This window comes from Chroicocephalus ridibundus, chromosome 13 (genome assembly GCF_963924245.1).
Source record: "Chroicocephalus ridibundus chromosome 13, bChrRid1.1, whole genome shotgun sequence".
In the NCBI taxonomy this organism is placed as follows: domain Eukaryota; kingdom Metazoa; phylum Chordata; class Aves; order Charadriiformes; family Laridae; genus Chroicocephalus; species Chroicocephalus ridibundus.
Genome location: NC_086296.1, coordinates 12309122 through 12330153, shown reverse-complemented (window position 1 = coordinate 12330153; position 21032 = coordinate 12309122). Strand labels below are relative to the sequence as shown.

The 21032-nt window shown below is 44.1% G+C and overlaps 1 protein-coding gene across 1 annotated transcript; it reads left to right on the top strand.

The window, feature by feature from the left end:
• The first annotated feature begins 612 nt into the window (after positions 1–612).
• RNF10 (ring finger protein 10) lies at positions 613–20911 on the top strand. The gene is made up of 17 exons (XM_063350682.1): positions 613–776; positions 6779–6981; positions 7970–8169; positions 9195–9285; positions 10322–10506; positions 10586–10722; positions 12273–12433; positions 12990–13118; positions 13275–13533; positions 13759–13892; positions 14990–15107; positions 15439–15540; positions 16045–16179; positions 16988–17085; positions 17346–17406; positions 17530–17688; positions 18534–20911. The coding sequence occupies exons 1-17, from the start codon at positions 614–616 to the stop codon at positions 18608–18610; spliced, it is 2412 nt and encodes an 803-aa protein (XP_063206752.1). The 5' UTR covers position 613; the 3' UTR covers positions 18611–20911.
• Positions 20912–21032: the final 121 nt, after the last annotated feature.

Sequence of the window (21032 nt, the reverse complement as noted above, 5' to 3'; positions counted from 1 at the left end):
TTAGTCTCTCTGTTGCCTTGTGATTTATTTCCCCGTTTTCTTTTGCTTTGAAGGAGAAGTTTTAAAGTATCACGTTATTTCTGGCGGCTTTGCGCCGCCGGGGCTGGGTGCCGGGGGGCGGCCCGAGGCCGGTGCGGGGCCGGGGCTCCCCGGGGACTACAGCTCCCGGCGCGCTGCGCGGCGGGCGGGGACTACGAGTCCCGTGGTGCCGCGGGCCCGGCTCCATCCGGGTCCCGGCCACTGCTGTCGGCGGCTCGTCGCCATTACGGGGCAGCGGCGGCCGAGCCGGGGCCGGGGCGGCGCCGAGGAGCCGGTGGGTGCCTGGGGGGCGCCGACCACTCGGGCGGCAGGCAGCGCCGGGCCCCGCGGGGCTCCCTCAGCAGCTCCCTCCCTCCTCGCCCGGAGCCCCGCAGGCCCGGCCCGGCCTCCCGCGGCCTTCCCCCCGTTCGAGCTGAGCAGCGAGAAGATGTCGCCATGAAGGAGGCCGAGTCCGCGCTGCGCCGCCCCCGCCGGTCGCCCCCGCGGGCCATGAGCCTGGGCCCCCGCCGGCTCCGCCAGCGCCCGTCCTGCCCCCCCGCCCAGGGCCGCCGCTCGCCCGCCGGGGCGCCCGTTGATGCTGCAGAGCCCGCCCGGCCCGACCCCCGCCTCAGCCTCCGCCATGGACAAGAGCAGCCCCTGCGGCTCCGGTGCGCCCGGCTCCTCGGCCGGCGGCAAAGGGCAGCAGCCGCGGTCCGCCTCGTCCGGGCCCGCCGCGGGGGAGTCTAAGCCCAAAGGCGGTAAGAGCCGGGGTGTGAGGGGGGTCCTGCCCGGGGGGGGTTCGGGCCGTTGGCGGTGGCCCCTCGGCGGGAGGAGCGGGGTAACGTGGGGCCGGGCAGTGCCGGGGCTGGGTTTGCCGTGAAGCTGAACCGCTCCTGGCCGGGCTGTTTGTCTCTCGGCTGAGTTTAATGGGTTTGGTTTCAGGTCACGGCTTGTTCTGGCTTTCTTTTTCCTTCCTCTTCCGGCTTTGTTCCCTGTTGGGCGAGCTGTGGCTCCTGCTCCCTTCTTCCTTTAAGGATTAACGCTCTGTCTCTGTTAGCATCGGAATAATCAGCTTGAGAGCTAAAGCTTTGGCTTTATAGTAAGAATATATGTTTGCCAGGGCCTGTTAAGAGAACCCTTAACTTTATCCTGTACTCGAGGGTGCTTTTGTGTCTTGCCGGAGGAGGTCTGGTGTGGATAGACAGCGTTCCCCTTACCGGCTGTCTGCCAGTGACCCGCTTCGGAGGAGCCCGGAGTTGGTTACACATTGTTTGCTCCTCTGGCATTTAAACCAAAGTGTTATGTCTGTCATTGCAAACAGCTGGTTTTGCTGACATAGCAGTTCGTGAGGAGCCATTATGGTTCCTGTCATCTGTCTATTCAAGGTAAGACCTGAGTTGCCTCCAGTTCTCTAAAGCTCTTTGGGAGCAGAGTGCTCCTGGCAACCTTGCATTTTATTTACTTATTTTTTTTAAAACCTAGAAATGGGGCAGTAGTGGTTAAAATTAGTGTTTTTAGTCCCAGAAGGACGTGCGAGAGTGTCAACAGGTTGCTACAACACCACCGCTGTGCTAATTTCCTTCCTCCTCGGTGGTTTGTTTCAGCTGTGTTACTTCAGGTTTCTGAGAAAGCAGCAGCGTATTCCAGAGGGTTTACAAAATGAGTATCTGGAGGAAATGCACTGGGATCCTGGGTAACCAAGTGTTACCTGCTCTTCGCCTCTATTTGCTGATCTTCCGCAGGGCAGACTGAAGTGAGTGACGCGGGGGTTGGCTCACCCGCCGCTCCCCAGGTTGTGGTGTAACTGTGCGATTATAGTTAAGTTTTAACTTCAGATTCAAACACATGAAAGTCTTTTTGGGAAGAACTTTTCAGGCAGTTGTTTGTGGAAGAACTCCTAACTGATTTGTAAAGTTTTTTGCATCAGCAACAGGATTTGATGCGAGGGTCTTATTATCCCTAGTTACTGTGGTTATTTTTCAGTCTCTTATTTAATTTTTTCCCTTCTAATGAACGAACCAATGGAAACAAGGGATGTCACGTGTTAGGTATGCAACAGTTTTAGAACCAGATCTTTGGCTTCTGATGGAATAAACAAACTTCTCCGCATGTATTGCAAGAGGCAGTGTGAAAGGCCAGCAGACACGAGGTTTTCCTGTTGTCGAGAACTGGTTTCTGTCTTAGCAGGAGGTACCTTATCGCTACAGCTTCTTGTTTTAGTGTTGTGTGGTGCTGTAGGGGGGATTGGTCACGGAATATAAACACCTTTCAGTAAGGAGTCAAGATGGCCTGTCCTGTGGCTGGCATGCCTTTAAGTAGAAGAAACAGTGTCTGTAGTGAGGAAGGAAATAAAAGGCCTGTCCTTCCAACCCTGAATAAAAGCGTTAAGTGATTTTTGTGGAATGCCACTTTTTACAGGTTTGAAACAATGTCACTAGTAGCAGAGGAGCAGTGAGGAGAGAAATCCTGATGTACCATACTCTTCTGCTCCAATACAATAGACTAACTTTTAACTAAAAAACAAACCCAGCCTTTTTGAAGACCTCTTTTTTTAATAAAACAGAAGAAAGTTTTGTCCTGACATAATTCTGCTTCTAAAATGCCTGTTTCTTAACTACAGTGGAGGCCAAAGGGATATGGAATGAGTTGCTTCATCAAAGAGGCCTGGCAAAATTAGAACCTCTTCTCGTAGGAGCAGATGTGTATTTGAGAACATCTTAAATGGAGGATACTGAAAATTAAAATGAGAAGATACCCTTGGTCAGATTACGGCAAACAACCACAGGACGAGCATACAGCATGTAGCTCTGTTAAATCGTGGCAGTGTTTTGGTAGCTGTTGCGCGCAAGACACTGGCATGTCACCATACGGGATTTTTTTCTTGATTTCCTTATCATTCTGCATGTGGCTGATGTGGTCCACCCAATTTCTGTCCTGTTTTAGGAAAGATATAGGAGGTATTCTGAAAATCTTGTGTCTCCTTTGAAATGGAGAGTATTCTTGATGGACCACAGGCCCTCCTCGAAATGTTGCATAGTTGGCTTTTGCACTGATGGTCACTGCATTTGAGTCTAGTCAAGCTCTTGCCATTTAGGTGCTTTTCAGAGTTATGTGCTGTGATCAAGTCCGACGGAAGAAATGAAGAAGTGGATGTTTGTAAAGCCTTGCAGTAGCTTCTCCTTCTGTTTCTCTTGCAGCGCAGCTTTCTGAAATGGGCTAAACAGGATACTGTAAGCTCTTGTGGAAGTTGGATTCCAGCTATATTTCAGACTTGGCGTTAGAAACTAAATTAAACTTGGAAGTTTCCAACAGAAGAGTTTCTTTGGGTTATATTAGTGTATCAAGAGGAGTCACATCCCATTAGGATGGAGCAAAGTAGCTAAGGGAAAATAGGCTTGTTGGGCTTCTCTGCAATCCTCGGGACCTGATGGACAGCATTAATTCTCGCAAACTGGGCCTTATTATTCCGGTGAGAGCATGCTTAGCTGGGGTGTGTGACTGCTCGGTCACCTCTTGCTCACTGGGATGTTTGCCTTAGCAGCAGCCAATAGCTTCAGTGTGTTTTCCTGAAATCACCCTGGGGCTTAGTGTGATCCACCACCCAAACCCCTTATGCAATACAGTTGGCTTCAACACAGCTCAGCTGAAAAGAAGAGGCAAACAAAGGTGGAAGGAAACTGCAGTCCTCACCCCAGTAGCAAACCACTGCAGCTCCAGGACCAAAGTGGTCACTTAGAGCTGCTCTTAGTCCTGTGAACTTGATCTCCTCTTTCTGGGTCTTTGGAGATAGAGGTCCTCTAACAGAACGTGGCACGTGGCATCCAGCAGGAGAAACCACAGATGTCAGGGCTTCCTTCAGAATGCAAGAACAGCTTTGTTGCTAGTTTTATAAAATTATATAGGTGGTATTTTTTTATAAGTCTGCGTTCTTTTGGAGCATGGATGGGTAGATATATTTATTATAGGTTAGATCCTGTGAGAGCGGCAAAAGGACTCACTGAGGACCTGAGTGAAGAGTAAGTACCTCACCAGTGCTGTTGATCATTCCTAATTTGCCAAGAAAAGAAGGAAAAGAGAAGCTCACAAATCCAAACCTATGCTACTTAAAACTGGGATCTGACAAGAGAGGACGGCGGTGAGAATCTTCCACTTTTCTCCCTGCAGGAGTGCAGACAGCCCTGTCCTGCCCTGCCTTTCCTGGGAACGCAAGGAGGGGATGATACAAAGCAGAAAGGTCCCTGACATGTGGCATGCTGGAAAGGTTGGAAGGAACGGCATTGCTTAGATTCGTGGCGAGGGAAAAGCGTTCCAGTTTACAAATGCATACTCCAGACTCTTCGATGTCTGTTGACTGGTTTCATTGCTGCTCTGATGGGCCAGAATCCTCATGAGGCTAATTATTCTAGGGGGAGAAACGCGAGGTTTGAAGCATTGTTAGACCGTCATGTAAGGTCCTTCCTATAAAAAAGGCGCAGGCGGAGAGGACTTTCCTATAGAACGTGAGAGTCGTCATAGTGACTCCCAAAGGCTCTTGGAGTTGGTCGGAAAGGACCTGTAGTATGACAGGAATGTGTATAAACCAGTTGACTGACAAATTCGATGGTGACTAACTTGATTAAAACTCTTCAGTGGTAGGAAATTCTTCTGTCGACTGCAGGTACAAGCTGTTCCTGGGCCTTGTAAAGATCCACTTTAGGCTGAACTCCGCTTCAGAAGCGTTCACTGAAATTGCAGATTTAAGAGGGTGGTTGAGCTCTAAACTGACAAGCTCTGCTCCTGAATAACTGAAGCAGTAGTCAAAACCTCTTCAAAATGCCTTAATTTTTTACCAGAGACTCAGGGGTGTTGATTTTAGCCTCTTCCCTACAGACACTCTCAGAAAAGGTCTATCTAAATAATCATTCAGCCAGACCTGGTCACACCCTCGACGCTTGGCAGCTCCCGGTGTGTTTTTTTCCTGATAACGCTCAACCCATGTCTTCAGCCTGACGTGCGCTATAGCACTGCAAACTGTGCAAACGTGTGTTTGAGTTACACGTCTGTGGTTCCAACGGAGTTGGTTTAATTCTGAATTAGAGGATCAGCCTTTTGAATAGCAGAGTAAATGACCGGTTCTGACAATGAAGTTTGTCTGCAAAATGCCCCTGTCACATCATGTGAAAGTAATGATAGCGTCTTTTTACGTCTATAGCTGTCGTTGTGGGCAAAGACTGAAGTCTGCCATGTGCAAGAAACAGCAGACCACCACAAAACTCCGTCAAATCAGTTTTATTGCTTAATTTTAAGAATAAGTCGGATTTTCAGTAACGTACAGTAACACACAGACTTTCCAGTCCACTGCCCCTCTTATTTTTTGGGGGTGCAAGTGGGAGAGAAAACTAGAAATAACAGAAAAGTGAGACTTTGTGTGAATGATCCCATTCCAGCTGTTTCAAATGCTCGGGTAGATTGGAATCGGTGCTGGGGAAGGGGAAAACTGGAGGCACAGGTAATGAAAACTGCCCATGTGAGTAACGTGATCCTGAATCACAGTGGTGTGTTTGCCTGCCATGTAAGATTTATATTAAGGGGTGGGGAGGACTACAAAGTGTGAAAAGGCAAACTAGGAGGCTTTTATAAACTGGATCTAGATATTGTGTGAGGCATTGCTGTTTGCGCAACACTTACTGCGTATCCAGAGTGGCTTTGGGGCTGGATGGTGTGGATAGACGTCTCGCTGGGCCTGTGGAGTTTTGCTTCCAAGCTTATCAACGTACCTCTTCTACAAATAAAACTGAGGGCAGTTGGTGGAAAAGCTAGGTTAAGTGACAGGTAAGCAGTCTGTTGCATCCTTGGGGCAACTCCGGTCTTGTGTTAAGATTATTAGAAATACCTTCATAGTATTAATTTTCTGTTCTAGCAGTCTAATGAAGCAGCTGTTTAGAAACCCCTTTCAGGAGTCTGACTGATTTTTCTGCTCTTGTGAGCTTTATTCCTGCAGTATTTTGCCTTGTGCTTCTCTGCTGTGCCCTGCGTTAGGGTCAGTGGTGCGCTCGGCGTGCTTTTTGGGCAAACAGGTCTTGTTGCATGGGCTGGTGGACTTAGTACTTAGATATCAGGTATGTGTCCTGCAAGGCCAAAGCATTGGGTTCGTGCTTCAAGATCGATTAGCATTTGTTTGCCTCATGAAAGAAAAGGGTATTTTTAAAACAGAATTAGGTCTATTGGAGTCTTTTGAAGTGCAGGGGCCAGAACGGAGTGAAAAGAGGGAATGGGGGTCTTGCAAAGTGGGAGACTTCAAGACACATGCAGGCAGCAGCATATTTATATAAGGGAACGACATATGAGAAATTGTGTGTTTTCAGAAAATGGAATGAAAAAATGAACTAGTTGTTGTCAATTTTTGTAATGGGGCATGAAGATGTGGTGTTGGTGTTTATCACTTAATGTACCAGGCAACACGCTAATGTCTGGTGACGGCAGTTCCAAATCCAGATAAAGAAAATTCAGCCACTCTAATAAAATATAAAGCCCAGCAAATGCATCCTTCTTTTATGCTCTTTGACTGGTTCTTTGGGCAATGGTAGGAATGAACTGGTGTCGGTTGCTGGGGGGGGTTTGATGTCCTGATAAACACCAGCCTTTTAACCAGGGCCCAAGGCAGTGAACGAGGTGGGCACGTCTCTGAGGCGAAGCTGTCTGAGGAGCAGTACATGTGGACAACTCTGAGGCTGCTGATCTGATTATTGTTTCTTTTTTTTTTTTTTTTTTTGTCTTTCAGATGGAAAGAATGCGAGTGGATCCAAACAGCGTTATAATCGTAAAAGAGAAACTTCATATTCAAAAAATGAGAACTTTTCCAGTCAGTCCCGTCGCTCCAATTCACAGAAAAGCAAAGCTTTTAACAAGATGCCCCCTCAAAGGGGAGGTAGCGGCGGAAGTGGCAAACTTTTTAGCTCTTGTAATGGTGGAAGACGAGATGAGGTGAGAATTGTAATGCCATGCCTCCAAGGCCTTCTTTCTTGGGACGAGAGGATCGCTCTGACCCGCCTAGATAGGTCTTCTGTGTCCAGCTCCTGGGCTGGGAAGGGACAGAGCGATAAGAGGTGCTAACATCGTTGAGATGCCAGAGTGAGCGTGAGCAGAACAACTTGGCAACAACAGAAGAGGAGTGCTCTCTGCTCTCAGAGGCTTGCAATAAAAAAATACCATCTGAGGAATGGGTACCTAGACAGGCCGTGTCCATATCTCATGAAACAGAGGTCCTTCATGAAAATATCTAGTGATACAATTTCCAGCTTTTAAGTCTGAGGTGATTGTGTCTAACCGCTTCGGTGTACAAATTGCGTGTGCGAGTGGTATGGGGAAAGTAATTGTATTAGCCTCGATGACATCAAGATGGAGTGAAACCAGAGGCTTTTATGCTGATGTGGGTCTAAATGCTGTAGGCTATTGGTGGGTTTTCATTGATACTCTGATTTTTCAGTTTTAGTGGATGAGCAGCGCTGCTCACCTAAATTGCTGACTGTCAGAACTCCCCTGCTGTCTCTGTTGAATTTTCCCTCTTTGCTTCATTATATGAAAACTAACCAAAACAAGTACAACCTGTGCAAATAGTGATCAGACTTGTCTTACTGGCTGTCTAAAAAAATGTTTTCAGGATTCGAACAATTTTCTTCTGTTATTAACTTGGACTAAAGGTTTTGCCAGCTTTTATTTGTCCTTGTGACGGCTGTTTTTATGCTCTCCTCCTTTTGATCAGTGTGGGGGTAAGACCACTCAGTTCCAACTTTCATGTTCTCATGCACTTCTAACGCTGCACTACTTGATTTGCAGAACTGGAATGGGCGAAGGTGAGTGAGTGGATGCTGCATATTCTGTACGTAATTGCTAATGGGGCCTGGGTATCAACTTGTACTGATGTTTTTGCAGTAAATTCTAGCAAGTTCTAACAAATGCTGTTGTCTCTTAGGTAGCAGAGGCTCAGCGGGCAGAGTTCAGCCCTGCCCAATTCTCTGGTCCCAAGAAGATTAATCTGAACCACTTACTGAACTTCACTTTTGAACCCCGTGGCCAAGCAGGCCATTTTGATGGGAATGGACATGGCAACTGGGGGAAAAGGAACAAGTGGGGACATAAGCCTTTCAACAAGGAGCTCTTCCTACAGGCCAAGTGAGTGGAAGACTGGCAGGGCTCTTCTACAGAGACACTGAGCTGTAAGGGATGATCAGACAGGGAATTGTGTTTGACCTTGGCTACTTGTATTGACTTTTCCAGGGTGAAGTTACCTCTCCGTAGTGTTTTTAGTGGTAAAGACTACACTTGAAAGAGAAAAATCTTATCAGGTTGTGGTCTTTACCTATTTACAAGGGATCTGATGGAGTGAGTCCTTTAGATACAAACCAATTAGTCTTCTGTAATTTTCTAGCATCGCCTGTGGAATATGACAATCCATTTGGGAAGTCCTATGCAGTTCCCTTATGGGATATGCATTGTTTTTTCCAAAAAATAATATGTTGAGATGGTAGGGGTAGCAATTGCTGTATGAAAGCTAATCTGAATTTACAAGTCCCAGAAGCAATTACTTATACGGGTCTTAATTCTTAAACTGCTGATTATTTCACAGGCCCCTAGGTATGTAGTGTAACCCAAATGATCAGTATAGTAATCCAGCAGCAGAATTGCTTTTGACTGGAAATAATGGTCGCTTTCACGGGAATTTGAAATGTGTTCAGGACTTCCTGTGTCTGATCACGTTAAAGATAACAAAAACTATTTCCAGCATTGATGCTGCAGATTTTTCCCTATTGTTTTGTGTCTTATTGTAGTGAAGTCTATTTGTGGGAACCCCAGTAGTTCTAGTTTTTGTGAGCATATTTTTTCCACTTGTGGATTCCCTGTTTTTTAATAGATCCCTGATGGACCTGGCTGTTTCTTAGATGTTTCTGGGAAACCAGTCTGCCTGTCTCATTCTGTACTTAGTGTGTGATGTTGTGTCTAACTGAAATTGCACACACCTGTATTCTGGAAATCTGGTTCTGAATTGAACTCTTTTGGGTTTTGTTGGTAGAAGTTACTGACTGCGTCCAGCAGTTTTCTGCTGGACAAAGAAGAAGCTCAGAGAATCCTATAGGATAGTTCTCAAAGAATATTTAGAAACAACTGAGTGGATCATCTGTCTCTTTGCCTTTCCCCAGCTGCCAGTTTGTTGTCTCTGAAGAACAGGACTACACAGTCCACTTTGCTGATCCAGATACCTTGGTCAACTGGGACTTTGTGGAGCAAGTGGTCAGTTGTGATGGGCTAGATTTTTTTTTTCCTCCTCTTATTAAGAAGCTCAACCTGTCTTTAACTGCCTCTTTATCTCTGTGCTGTTACGTAAAACTCAGCTGTTTTTGAGTTGAGGCCTCTTCTGTCACTCCCACAATACTGGGAAAGATCTGTCATGGAATATATTATGAAATACTTTCATGACAGGAAAAGAGAAGTGCTAAAATCTATTAGGAGAATTAGCAGCTTCTCCTTGCTTTCGCAGATGGGAGCTCATCAAAAATAGTATCTGACATTCTGTAGACAGAGTCCTTGTGATCGAGATATTAACAGAAAACTTGGGCATGAGTCCATGGAAGAGGACTAGAGTGTAGAATTTTGAAGAATTATTCTGTGCATAGGTGGCCCATCTTGCCTAGCAACAAAATGGAAAATCTCTTGAGAATTGTGGTCAGAACTTTGGGTTGCCTCAAGTAGAAACTTATTATCTGCCAAGACTAGTCTTGGTGCATGGTGTAGCTGGAGAGGAGGTAGGCTTACTGTTACCCGGTGCTACATGAGAGATGAAAAATCTAGGTGCTTGCTTGGCAGTTACGTCTCTGCAACATATAGATGCTAGTAAAGTGTCTGACTAAACTAGCATGTTCATGGAAATAGGTAAGTCCAGTCTCGCAGCTAAACAGGGCTGCACAGATCTGCTTGTGTGAGTGAGGCGACAGGGCTCATTTGCTGTCTTCTCAGTGTCTCAATCCGGATGATGAAGATGCTGCTGACTCTTACAGATGGTGAATACATGAGAAGAAACATGAGAAAAGTCACTTTTTTAATGTCATTAGAGTAGAAATACCAGATGGGTGGCTTTGATGGTTATTCCTTGTGCATTCTGAAGGTGATACTTAGTTCACAGTGTACTTAATTTATTGGTAAATAAGCAGAGCCTAAAGAGCTGGAAGATTAGTATGTTAGAGTAGATCTTACAGGTGGCTTATTTTGTAGCACAGGGACTGATTTCCAAGTCTAAAACTTGTACTGTTCTTCTCATGTGCCATTTCAGCGAATTTGTAGCCATGAAGTGCCCTCTTGCCCCATATGTCTGTACCCACCAACCGCAGCAAAGATCACCCGCTGTGGGCATATCTTTTGTTGGGCATGTATCCTTCACTATCTCTCCTTGAGTGAAAAGACCTGGAGTAAATGTCCTATTTGTTACGGCTCTGTTCACAAGAAGGATCTCAAGAGGTGAGGCTTTATATTTATTAAATGATGCATCTTTTTGAAATGTCATTTTTACCCTACTAACCTCCCCCTTACGTTGCAGTGTTGTTGCCATGGAAACACGTCAATATGCAATTGGTGATACCATTACAATGCAACTTATGAGAAGAGAGAAAGGTGTTCTGATAGCACTGCCCAAATCTCAGTGGATGAATGTGGTGCAGCCTGTTTACATCAGAGGTGAGTCTGTCTGAGTCCTGGTGGTTGGCGTCCTGCTCCTAACTGTGACTAGGACTCGTGTAGAGAGGATTTACCATGGCAATGCCCTGCTGTCACCTTAAAATAGACCAGACTACAAAACATGAGGTTTAGCAGCTGAAAACCTTAATGACCACATATTAATAATAAGCTTTCTGCTCACGCTTTGTTTTTTATAAGGCTTTAACTTCTGTGGTTTCCTTTCAAGTTACTGCGCTGCAGCTCTTGCCTTCTCAGCCGTTGGTGTTAGTTTGATGCGTGTTGTGTATCGTAGAGTCATTGGTGTGACTCTTGCTGCTTTTGTTGTCTCTTCAGTGTCCTTAGCTTTTTTCCCTCCTGGCTCCTCATTGTACAGCTTAGCAAAAATAACTGTCTCTGTCTAAACTATTTCAAGGATGTGATCTTCCACATGGTTTTCATCATCATCTTCACTTACCAACTAAAATCTGAGAATGATATGGGAAAATAATCAAAATTATTGCAAACCTATTCCAAACATCTGTTGCCTGACTTCTTTGGTTTTCTCCAGTCAAGTAATGTGACTAACACATCGTCATCTTATCTGTTAGTATCACAAAAATTTTGTGACTAAAGAAATAATTTTACTTAACATTGCTGGTTTGTGGGCTGTCTTGGCTCACTTCATTTTGCAGTCACACTTGTGAAAGGCTGCGTGCATTTAAGCTCTCTGTAAAAAGTCAAGTCTCCTAATGCATGACGGGTATCCAGCAGGCAGGGCGCGTGCTTACATGTTCCTCAGTATTTGAAAGTAATAAATCCTTTCATAAAATAAACAAAAGAATGAATATGGGATTTGAGATCATTCTAAGCCCAGGAAATTCGGCATTAACTTGGTGTTCTGTAGACAAGGTTGGACCCTTGGGGAGCAGCGAGTATAGGGACTGTGCTAGTAGGTGAGGCTGTGGTTGCTCTAAGCTTTAAAGTTAAGATAAACTCTCCAGTAACAAAGAAGACTACCTTTTGCTAAACTTGCAATTCTGTAGTTTACCATTTCTGCTGTGCTTCTTGTAAAGAAAAAAAACTCATAATAATATTTTGTATGAATTTTGAGTACTTATGGGTTTATGAACTAGTTTGAGCCAAAACAGCGGTCACTTGTGCAGAGCTTTCCAGTTGCAGTATTTTTGAGGATATAGAGAAGAGGAAGAAGCTGCAGACTGCATTGTTTCAGGAAGTTTTGACCACCCAAGGCTTCTCAAAGGTGGTGCTTCCACAGCATAGAAGTTTGACTTGATTTTCTTTTGATTTGTAGTAACTGAGTGGTGAAGTGACAGGTTGAAAGTGGCAGATAAACAGCTGTGTGGGGGAGGTGTGTGTAGCAGAGCAGGTGTGTGGCACCAGCTTGTGTCATCAATGATATAATGGTAATATGCGCAGTCTGTATCAAACTCTTGCTAAGCATTGTCTGCCCTGGGGTGGATTAACTCACAAAAGGGAGCAGTAACAAAACTTCAGAAGAAACATCGGTCTCTACATGCAGATATTAATGATTTGGTGCTCCTTCTGTTCAGATGACCAGCATAGTCAGTATTCAAAGCTGCTTCTGGCATCCAGGGAGCAGGTATTGCAGCTGGTGATTCTGGAGGAGAAAGCGGCATTACTAAAACAGTATGAGGAAGAAAAACACACCCCAGAGGCTTGCTTTATTGAGGCGGCTATCCAGGAACTGAAGGTGAGAACCTCTGTGGAGTAATTTTACTTTTAAGAATATGCGGAGTGCTGAGCATCTATGTTCTGCTGATAAGTGGTTGTGTGTGATTGTTCTGGTCTCCACGATGTACATACTAGCGAGGTTTGCTGCTAGAATAGCATTATAAATCTTGGAGGAGACTATCACCTTTGGACCCCAGGTATCTGGCATGATGTTCAAAATAACCAAACAGAATGATATTTACTGAATGGTGTTCCTTCCATAAACGTAAAGGAGTTCTGCTTTCAAAGGAAGATGTGTTTCCCTTTCAGATCCAGCAATTTCTGGGATAACTTCTATTGGGCAGACATGAGCGAACCTGTAGAATACTCCTTTTCAAAGCATTTGGGCATCCTACAATGGGTGTGCTTTCTAGTAACAAGAAGGAGAGGACCTCTCTTCAAAGGTCACTCTTTGTCACAGATGATTTATAGATCTATGAAAACCTGAAGTACAGAACAAGGCTAAAAATAACCATGGTGATAGTCTCGTGGCTTAAATAGGGAATCAAAACTTGTTCTCTTTGGATAACCTGTAGGAGCGAGAAACAGCACTCTCTGCTGACCAGGATAAAAACAATGGCATTGCTGGAATTGGTGCAGCTATGGAAGAATTGGTCCTAGAAAGCTCCAAGGCAGTGGAGCCTGCAGTTTCCCAAGAGAAAAAGGTGGGTGGCAATTCTGCTCTGGCAGATCTTGGTAATGCTTAATTCTGCCACTTTACACTGCAGTGTATGGTGAACTGGTGCCAAAGATTTTTGCAGAGATGATAATCTTTGAAAGGCGGTGATGTGGTACTAACTGTATGCTCTCTGCTGTGGTAGTGTGGTGTGGAATATCTCTCTGCATTTGATGAGGAGCTTGTGGAGCCTTGCTCTGAACTGGCAAGTTCCTTTTCGCCTCCTGTGGAAGCAGAAGAGGCAGCGCTGGATGAAGAGGAGGTACCTGAGGTGGACACTGTAGGGGAACCCGATACGAACACTACAGAAGAACCAAATCCAGCTGAAACAAGCTACCAAGAATCTAAAGATACGATTAGCAGTGGACATCTTAGCAACTCTCCTTTTTACTATTTCTATCAAGGTCAGTGCAATGAAATCCTGGAATCATAGGGGCAGAGATGCCACCTTTGGGGATCCTCTTGAGGAAGATGTCAGTTCATTAGGTGCAGCTAAGCCCTGTGAAATAAAGCTCCTTTCTGAGTTTCTGTGGGACTTTTAATTTTATTACTGGTGAATGCACTGAGGTGGGGAGAAGGGTACTGAAAATTAACAGGCAAAGAATAAGTGACGATATCTTATCTTATAGCGGAGGATGGACAGTGTATGTATCTCCACCCTGTGAATGTTCGATGTCTTGTTCGTGAATACGGCAGCCTGGAGAAGAGTCCAGAGAAGATAACTGCAGCTGTAGTGGAGATAACTGGCTACTCAATGACAGAGGTAGTTATTTTATCTTCTTAGTAATTAAAGGCCCTTGTTTTAGCAGATTCATCGTTGTAGCTGACAGATGAGACTTGTTTGTCTTCAGCAATAAGAAATAATAACTATGAATGGGTAGGCATGCTAATCTGTGAAGGGCATCTCTGTAAAGTGCAGTACCTTATGTTGCCTTTGATAAGTAGACTGCAGTCTAGCTTTTTTCTAGAAGGTAGGAAATTCTAGGAGTAAGAGAATTGCGAGCTTAAGATTGGTTTGTTGTTAAAGCTGTCTTAAAAAATGTAAATTCTTTTTCTCATATAAGACAGTAGCTTGAACTAGGCAGATTATCATGTTTCTCAACCTGAAGAAGTGTTCTGCCTCTGTCTTGAACAAACAGTTGGTTCTGAGCATCGAGAGTAGAGGTGGGATGTTACGAAAATAAAGAGGATGGAAAGAAAACTTCAGCATTTGAGATAGAGGGAGTGAAAGTGCTTAAGACGCTGAAGTTCTGGAAGAAGGGATGGGTCTTGGATTCCTTTACTTCAGATAAAGACAACTGTAACAATTGGCATGTGCAGTAACAACTATATATAATTCTTAATTCATCTTCAAGAAATTAAGTGCTCAAGTAAGAATGCATGGGGAGGTAGTAGGGAATTGTCTTCAAGTTTTTTGGCTCTGCAAGGAAAATAGAAAACTTGGCTTGTCTCAGTCTAGCAAAGCGGTGCAAAGTCTAGCAAATCAGGATATAAGACATTGGTCCAAATAATTTAAGTGTAAAAGGCAAATTTGATACAGTGCAAAAATAATTGCATTGTAAGACTGGTGTAGAATTTTATTCCAGTGAATATGAGTGAGAAGGGAGGAATAACAAGAAAATCAGTAAGCAAGCTGGAGTAACTGCATCCAAATCTGATTATGATGTAGAGCATTTGGTTCTGACCCAGGGCATCCTTCATGTGTTTGTAGTTTATAAAGTGATTGTTGTGTCACTGCTGCTATTTTTTTTTCCATTTGATTTGATGAATGGTGGGCGTTCTAGGTCCATGAGCTATTCATCACTATGGCAGCCTCTAGACCTTGTTGTGATCATACATCTACTCTTTTTTTTAAATCAGGATATAAGACAGCGTCATCGCTACCTCTGTCACTTGCCCCTCACCTGTGAGTTCAGCATTTGTGAACTGGCTCTGAAGCCACCAATCATCTCTAAGGAGACTTTAGAGTTGTTTTCAGGTTGGTACTACCTTTCTCATAGGCTCTGTCATGTATCCGTGAGGGTGAAGGGGAAGGCGTTCCCTTAATGGCAGAAGAAAAGAACATTCACAGCATCTTTACTCCTCTTGCACCAACTGTCTGATACTAGACAGAACAACCCCAGTTCGCTGTTTTATAGACAACAGTTATACAAAGAATAAAAAAGCCTGACTGCTTGTAAGAGCATATGTTGTTTGTAAGCATGTTTTGTTACTAACATGTTATAACTGAATACGTTGTTCTCAAAGCTGGAGGAAACATTGCCAAAATACTGTGTTTTTCGATATCCAATGCTATGCGTTGCTCCTAGATGACCTTGAAAAGAGGAAACGTCTACGGCAGAAGAAAGCTCGTGATGAACGACGACGTGAACGCAGAATTGAGATAGAAGAAAACAAGAAACAGGGCAAATGTAAGTAGTGACTGAGCCTAACTGGTGGATTTCCAGTCATCTTTAGTTGCTGAGCTGATTTCTTGAGCTATAGGATGAACTCTTAAGGCCTTTAGTTTGTAGTGCGTACTTAGAACAAGATTACAAGATACTAGAAACATCATCTGTAGAGCAAAAAATATAAGCTGTTTTAGCCAGGGTGTTAAATGATGTTATGCAATTTCTGCATACCTGCCTGTTACGGGAGAGACAGAGGGCATTTGTGGGCACAGCTGTCTCCATGGTGTATGTAGCTCTCAGGATTCTTGGTTTCTGTTTTTATAGTAATTATGATATTGAGTGAAAAGTGAAAAAGAAAAAAACCGCCTAGGAACTGCTTCCATCCAGCAGCAGGGCTTGTACTGGTCTCTAAAATAGAGGGTGGAAAGAAAATTGAGTTGGCACCTCCTAGATTCCTGAAACAACTTGCATGTTGACAGTTCTCCCCCACATTGTGTAGTGCTTTAATTTAAAACCTCTTTCTAGATCCAGAGGTCCATATTGCTTTAGAGAATCTGCAGCAGTTCCCTGCTTTTACCTCTTGCCCCGGAGAAACTACCAGCACTGATCATCAGAGCTTCTGTCTGTCTCCTCTTGGCAGAAGCCCTGTGTTTCAGACAGGTGAGCATCTGGAAAAACACATCACATATAGTTCTTGATCATTCTTTTGGGATCTACTGCTCAGGTCATCACGCTAAACTTCCTTAATACTGATCAAAGACTGCGTCTTTCCTAGGTTGCCTGTGAGATCATACACAAAAGGCTGACATGGCTAAGAAACATTCTGGTCCTTTGTCTGCTTTTTACTACCTCTGCTTCAGTGACAGTATGAGATCTGCACTGTAGTTGCTCCAACTTTTAAATCTTTGCTGAGGCAGACGAAAAGAAAGGAAAAAAAAAAAGTTCCCCAAAAGTGGAAGAAAAGTGTGTATGCCAGAAAAACACTACTGGCATTTTTTCTTTCTACCCTCTCAGTCTACCCTACCACGTTATACTAAAATAAAATGTAGTTGATGAGCACTCAGTTAGGTTGTTGTCCAGTGATGTGTTACTAAATGTTTTATCTTGCAGTTCATAAAAAAACCCCCATTAAATAGAAACTATTCTTGAATGTTTTTTGGAAAAAAAACCGCAACAACCCAACCCCAAACAAGCCCCCCCCAGCCCAAAACAAAAAACGTACACAACAGCCTAAAATAAGGAAACAGCTCCCCCCAAAAAAACAGCCCAAACTTAAATCTTCCTTGAACAAAAAGATTGAGGAAATTTGAGAGGTCCCACTGTGTGACTAATGGATGGAACTGATGAGATAAAAATGGTTAATTACATAAGATAACAAAACTTCATTTCTGTTTCATCCTGATAAGCAGCATAATGAGTGCCTTTGCCAAATGCAACTGGCTTTAATTATCTGCTGCTTTCTCTGTAGAGTCTATTCCAACTCCACTGTCACCTGCTGCCAGCCAGGTCAGCCCGTTGCTCTGTGGGAGTTTAGAAGAAGAGTCTCCCTTCCCTTCCTTTGCCCAGGTAAGCCATGTAGCAGAGTAAATCTGGTCAGAATTGCTTGTTGTCTTCGTTAGGGATTAGTCTGAGAACTTTTTCCCCCAACAGAATTGGGGGGGGGGGGGATTTTGCTTCCCCCACAGAAACACCGTGGGATAAATCTTATGGAGACAACATAGCGTTGGATTGCTTCAAGGGGTTCCTAGATTTTCTTGCAACTTAAGGGATGTGCAGGATTGTTCTAGTACATGGGATTTAATCGTATCTTACAACTTTTTTGATAGATGTTGAGAGTTGGAAAGGCAAAACCAGAAACATGGCCCAAACCTGCTCCAAAGACAAGGGGTAAGAAAATTTGGTATTACTACTTTCAGGTTTCCTGTAATTTCACAAGAAACACCTGGAGTGTGGAGGAGCATATGCACTGTGAAAGTTTTATACAGCCTTCTGCCTGTTTCCTTCTTTCAGATGAGAACACTCTGGCACTCCCTGTGCCAGTGGACAGTGATGGAGAAAGTGACAGCTCTGACCGTATACCTGTGCCCAGCTTCCAGAATTCCTTCAGCCAAGCCATTGAGGCAGCCCTCCTGAAACTGGACAAACCGTCCACAGCTGATCATTTATCAGGTAAAAGGTGCGGGGGGAAGGCATGCAAAATTTCTGAAGAGAAAAAAACTGAGAATTTCCCCTTCTTCCTCTGGGAGAAGTGAGAGCAGCAATTTTGGGGACCAAATATTGGCCACAGAACAGTTCTGAACATTGTCAGGTTGTGGTTTCTGAACAGCTTGACTAGGGCTTCTCTTAGCTTAAAGCAGCTCTCTTAGTGGGAGCTGAGATCTCCAACTAGCAAAGAATCCTGTTAGGACAAAGATGGCTTTTGACAATCAAGTTTGCCATGTCTCTACTGAAACTGAATTTAAGCTTTATCTCAAGGAAGTTCAGGTTACGTACTTTTAAAATAAAAATACCTGCTGAACTACCACTTAAGTTTGACCAAAATTTCAAGGTAACTGCTAGCTGAGATTTCAAATTAGGGACTCTGAAACAAACAGAGATGAACTTAAACCTCTAAGCCTGGTGCTGGCTGATTAAAAACTCATTTATAATGCTCAGTTGTGATGTTTAGCTTTGGCTTCTGTTTGGAGACTGCACTCAATGATGGAGAATTGGACGGGAGGGCCTGGGAGTTTCAGAGAAATTGTTGTGGTTTTCGGGCATGGATGAAAGCGATACCTGTCTGAAAGGCAAACTGGTGCACATTTGCAGTCCTAAGATCTTCTGTTGTAATAGCATTAGGTGTGTTTTAGGTGTGATGGAGTGTCACTTAGTTTGTCTGCAGTAATTTTTTGTTAAATTTAAGCTCCCTCGTGCTTAGTGGGTTGATAAGAAGTATCACGGGCCTGTAGAAGTCATTTCTGTGTGACATTCCTGTTCCATGAGAAGAATGACAGTATCATTTTAATCCTTCACAGAGGAAAAGGGAGGCAAGAAAAGAAAGAAACAGAAGCAGAAGCTACTGTTCAGCACCTCTGTTGTTCACACAAAGTGATTCTGCTATTCAAGAGAAGTTTCCTCTCCTGGTTTTCTTTTCATTTTGCTTTGTTTTGCTGCTATAGTTTAAGTATTTAAGTTTAAAGAGACTAAACTTGTGTTTCCAGGGCTTCTAGGGGGTTCAGGAGGAAACCATGACAGTATATGTTGAAGGAAGGTGTTTTGATTCCCACTGCCTAATTAGTTTATACTGAAACAAAGTTTTGAAAGAAACAACCCAGGGACAAATGAGCCAAGGTTTCTAGTTTAGGCCAAGTTGGTTCTTTACAGCTTTGTGGCACTGCCAGAATACTGCAATATCACCTAAGTGAAGAGGCAGAGAGCCTTTATTTCCCTAGAAGTATTCATGGGCAGAAATCTATCTGACTATGACAGTAGTGCTGTTCCAGTAAAGCCATCAAACTGCTCACTTGAGAAACTGGTTTCCACTGCACTGGAAACAGGCAAAAAAGCTTCCTGGCTTTAGAGTGTTAGCTGCTATATCTGTTCTTTTTCTAAAGAGCAAGAATTCCTCCTGTTCTCCTGTCTTGGAAAGATTTAAAGCTGAGGTGAGTGTGAAGCAGAACTTGGCTACTTGGTTTTGAAGTGACTCTTGATGAATTTGTGTATTTTAAAACGCGTACTGGCACTAGTGGTAGAAGGAACCTCCTGGCTTCTCTCAGTTGTTCAACTGTTTTAATGTGGGTGAGTGAGGCTGCTAATTTTTTTTTTCTTTTTTTTTTTGCCAACCATGGGCTACACATTCTTTGTAACCTGATCATCTAGAATAAACACTCCACCCTAGGGCTCTTGGTAACTACCTGAATGATGTTTTTGACACTGGCTGCTCTTGAATTGGAAGAACAACTGATAGCTGGAGTCTGTAGATAACTTTTATCCCCCAGCAAAAAGCTGGGGTCTCTTGTACTGGGATAAGGGCCTGTATCCGCTTAGTTCTGGGATGTAAGTCGGTCTGCACTAAGCACCTCAGGCTATAAACGTGCCTCTTCTCGACCCCTCCCCGCTCTTTCTTTGGGTGGTCTCATTCTGCAGTGCTTGTGGTTTGATTTGAGCTAATGAGTTAAGTGGTGTGGATTTTGTTGAATAAAATGAACTGTAGGTGTAATGTACCAGTCAAGGCCAACAGTTGCAATAAATCATGTGCACGCACACTTCCAGTACTGCACACTTCCTGAGCTGTAACTGAACTGCCATGTCCATGTGGAGCACAACACCGTTTAGTTGCACAGGTTCAAATCTTACCTTCCTCCTGACAGATTTCACGCCAGGGAGCTGGTATAAAGCACCCCCTAATTTACAGTGCAAGACTGACAGGTCTCTTCTGTTATCTTCAGCCCCACTTACACCAGTGGTCTGACTGTGTTTGCCCTGGCTTTAGAAAGCTCATGTGCTCTCTCCCTCTGACGCTGTGGCCGGGCTGAGCAAGGAAGCCATGTGTTTGAGACTCGCAGAGTCAGGTATTCTAACGCCACTGGTAAAGTCATTGGCTCTGTCCCTACGTAAAAAGTTTATGTCAATGCATTGATGTTTGATTTCAAAGCAGTAGGCTCTATATTATGCAGGTGCTTCCTCGAGGCATTAGGCATGTGCACATGGGAAGCCGGTACCAAAGAGTGTACTTCACAAAGCTGTGTGCAGCTGTAAACCAGAAAGAAGGCGGAGAGGAAGGAGGTAAAGAATACTTCCAACTGCTACAGGAGGATAGAGGAAACACTTGCAAAACATTCTTTGAAAGCAGCTTGACTTCACGCGTGGTCACAATTAATTACACTTGATGGAAAGACAGTACAGCTTGTCAAGAGAGGGCAAAGAAACTAAGACAAAGATGCCTGAAAGTGGTAATGCATCTTCTTGTTAATGCTTTACATGCACAGTGGAAAATTATCAGTGAGGGTAGAGAAAGCAACTACGATTCAAGTATGCAGTTAACTGCATTCACAGTACTATTGCTTCCTATTTGTAACAGTCATTTTAAGCCATGGAACAGGAGTAACTGCTTAGTGTCTAACCAGTATCTGTTGTGTTCTATTATCTCTACACATTTATAGTCAACTTTTCTTTGCATTGGGAAGAGAGGCAGAATAGCTGGAGCTGGTGTAACTCACCTCCACATCTCACAGACATTAGAACAAGGGAAGTGATGGTGGCAAGGAGTGTCCCTTCGGCAGGGGCAGTCTCCACAGGACAGCATCTTCAAGTTGTATCTTGTTTTCCTATGGATTCAAGAGATAATACCAGCAATGCTACTTTCCTGTAACTGATTGGTGTAAACTTAATAAATATCTAAGCAGTACTTGTACCTATGAGTTTTATAATGGGTCAGATGGAGTTGAACCTTACAGCTCTACCTTGCGTTCCATGTAATCTCTGCTCCTGTGTACACAAACGGTACTTTTGTGACTCAAAACAATGGATAGCCC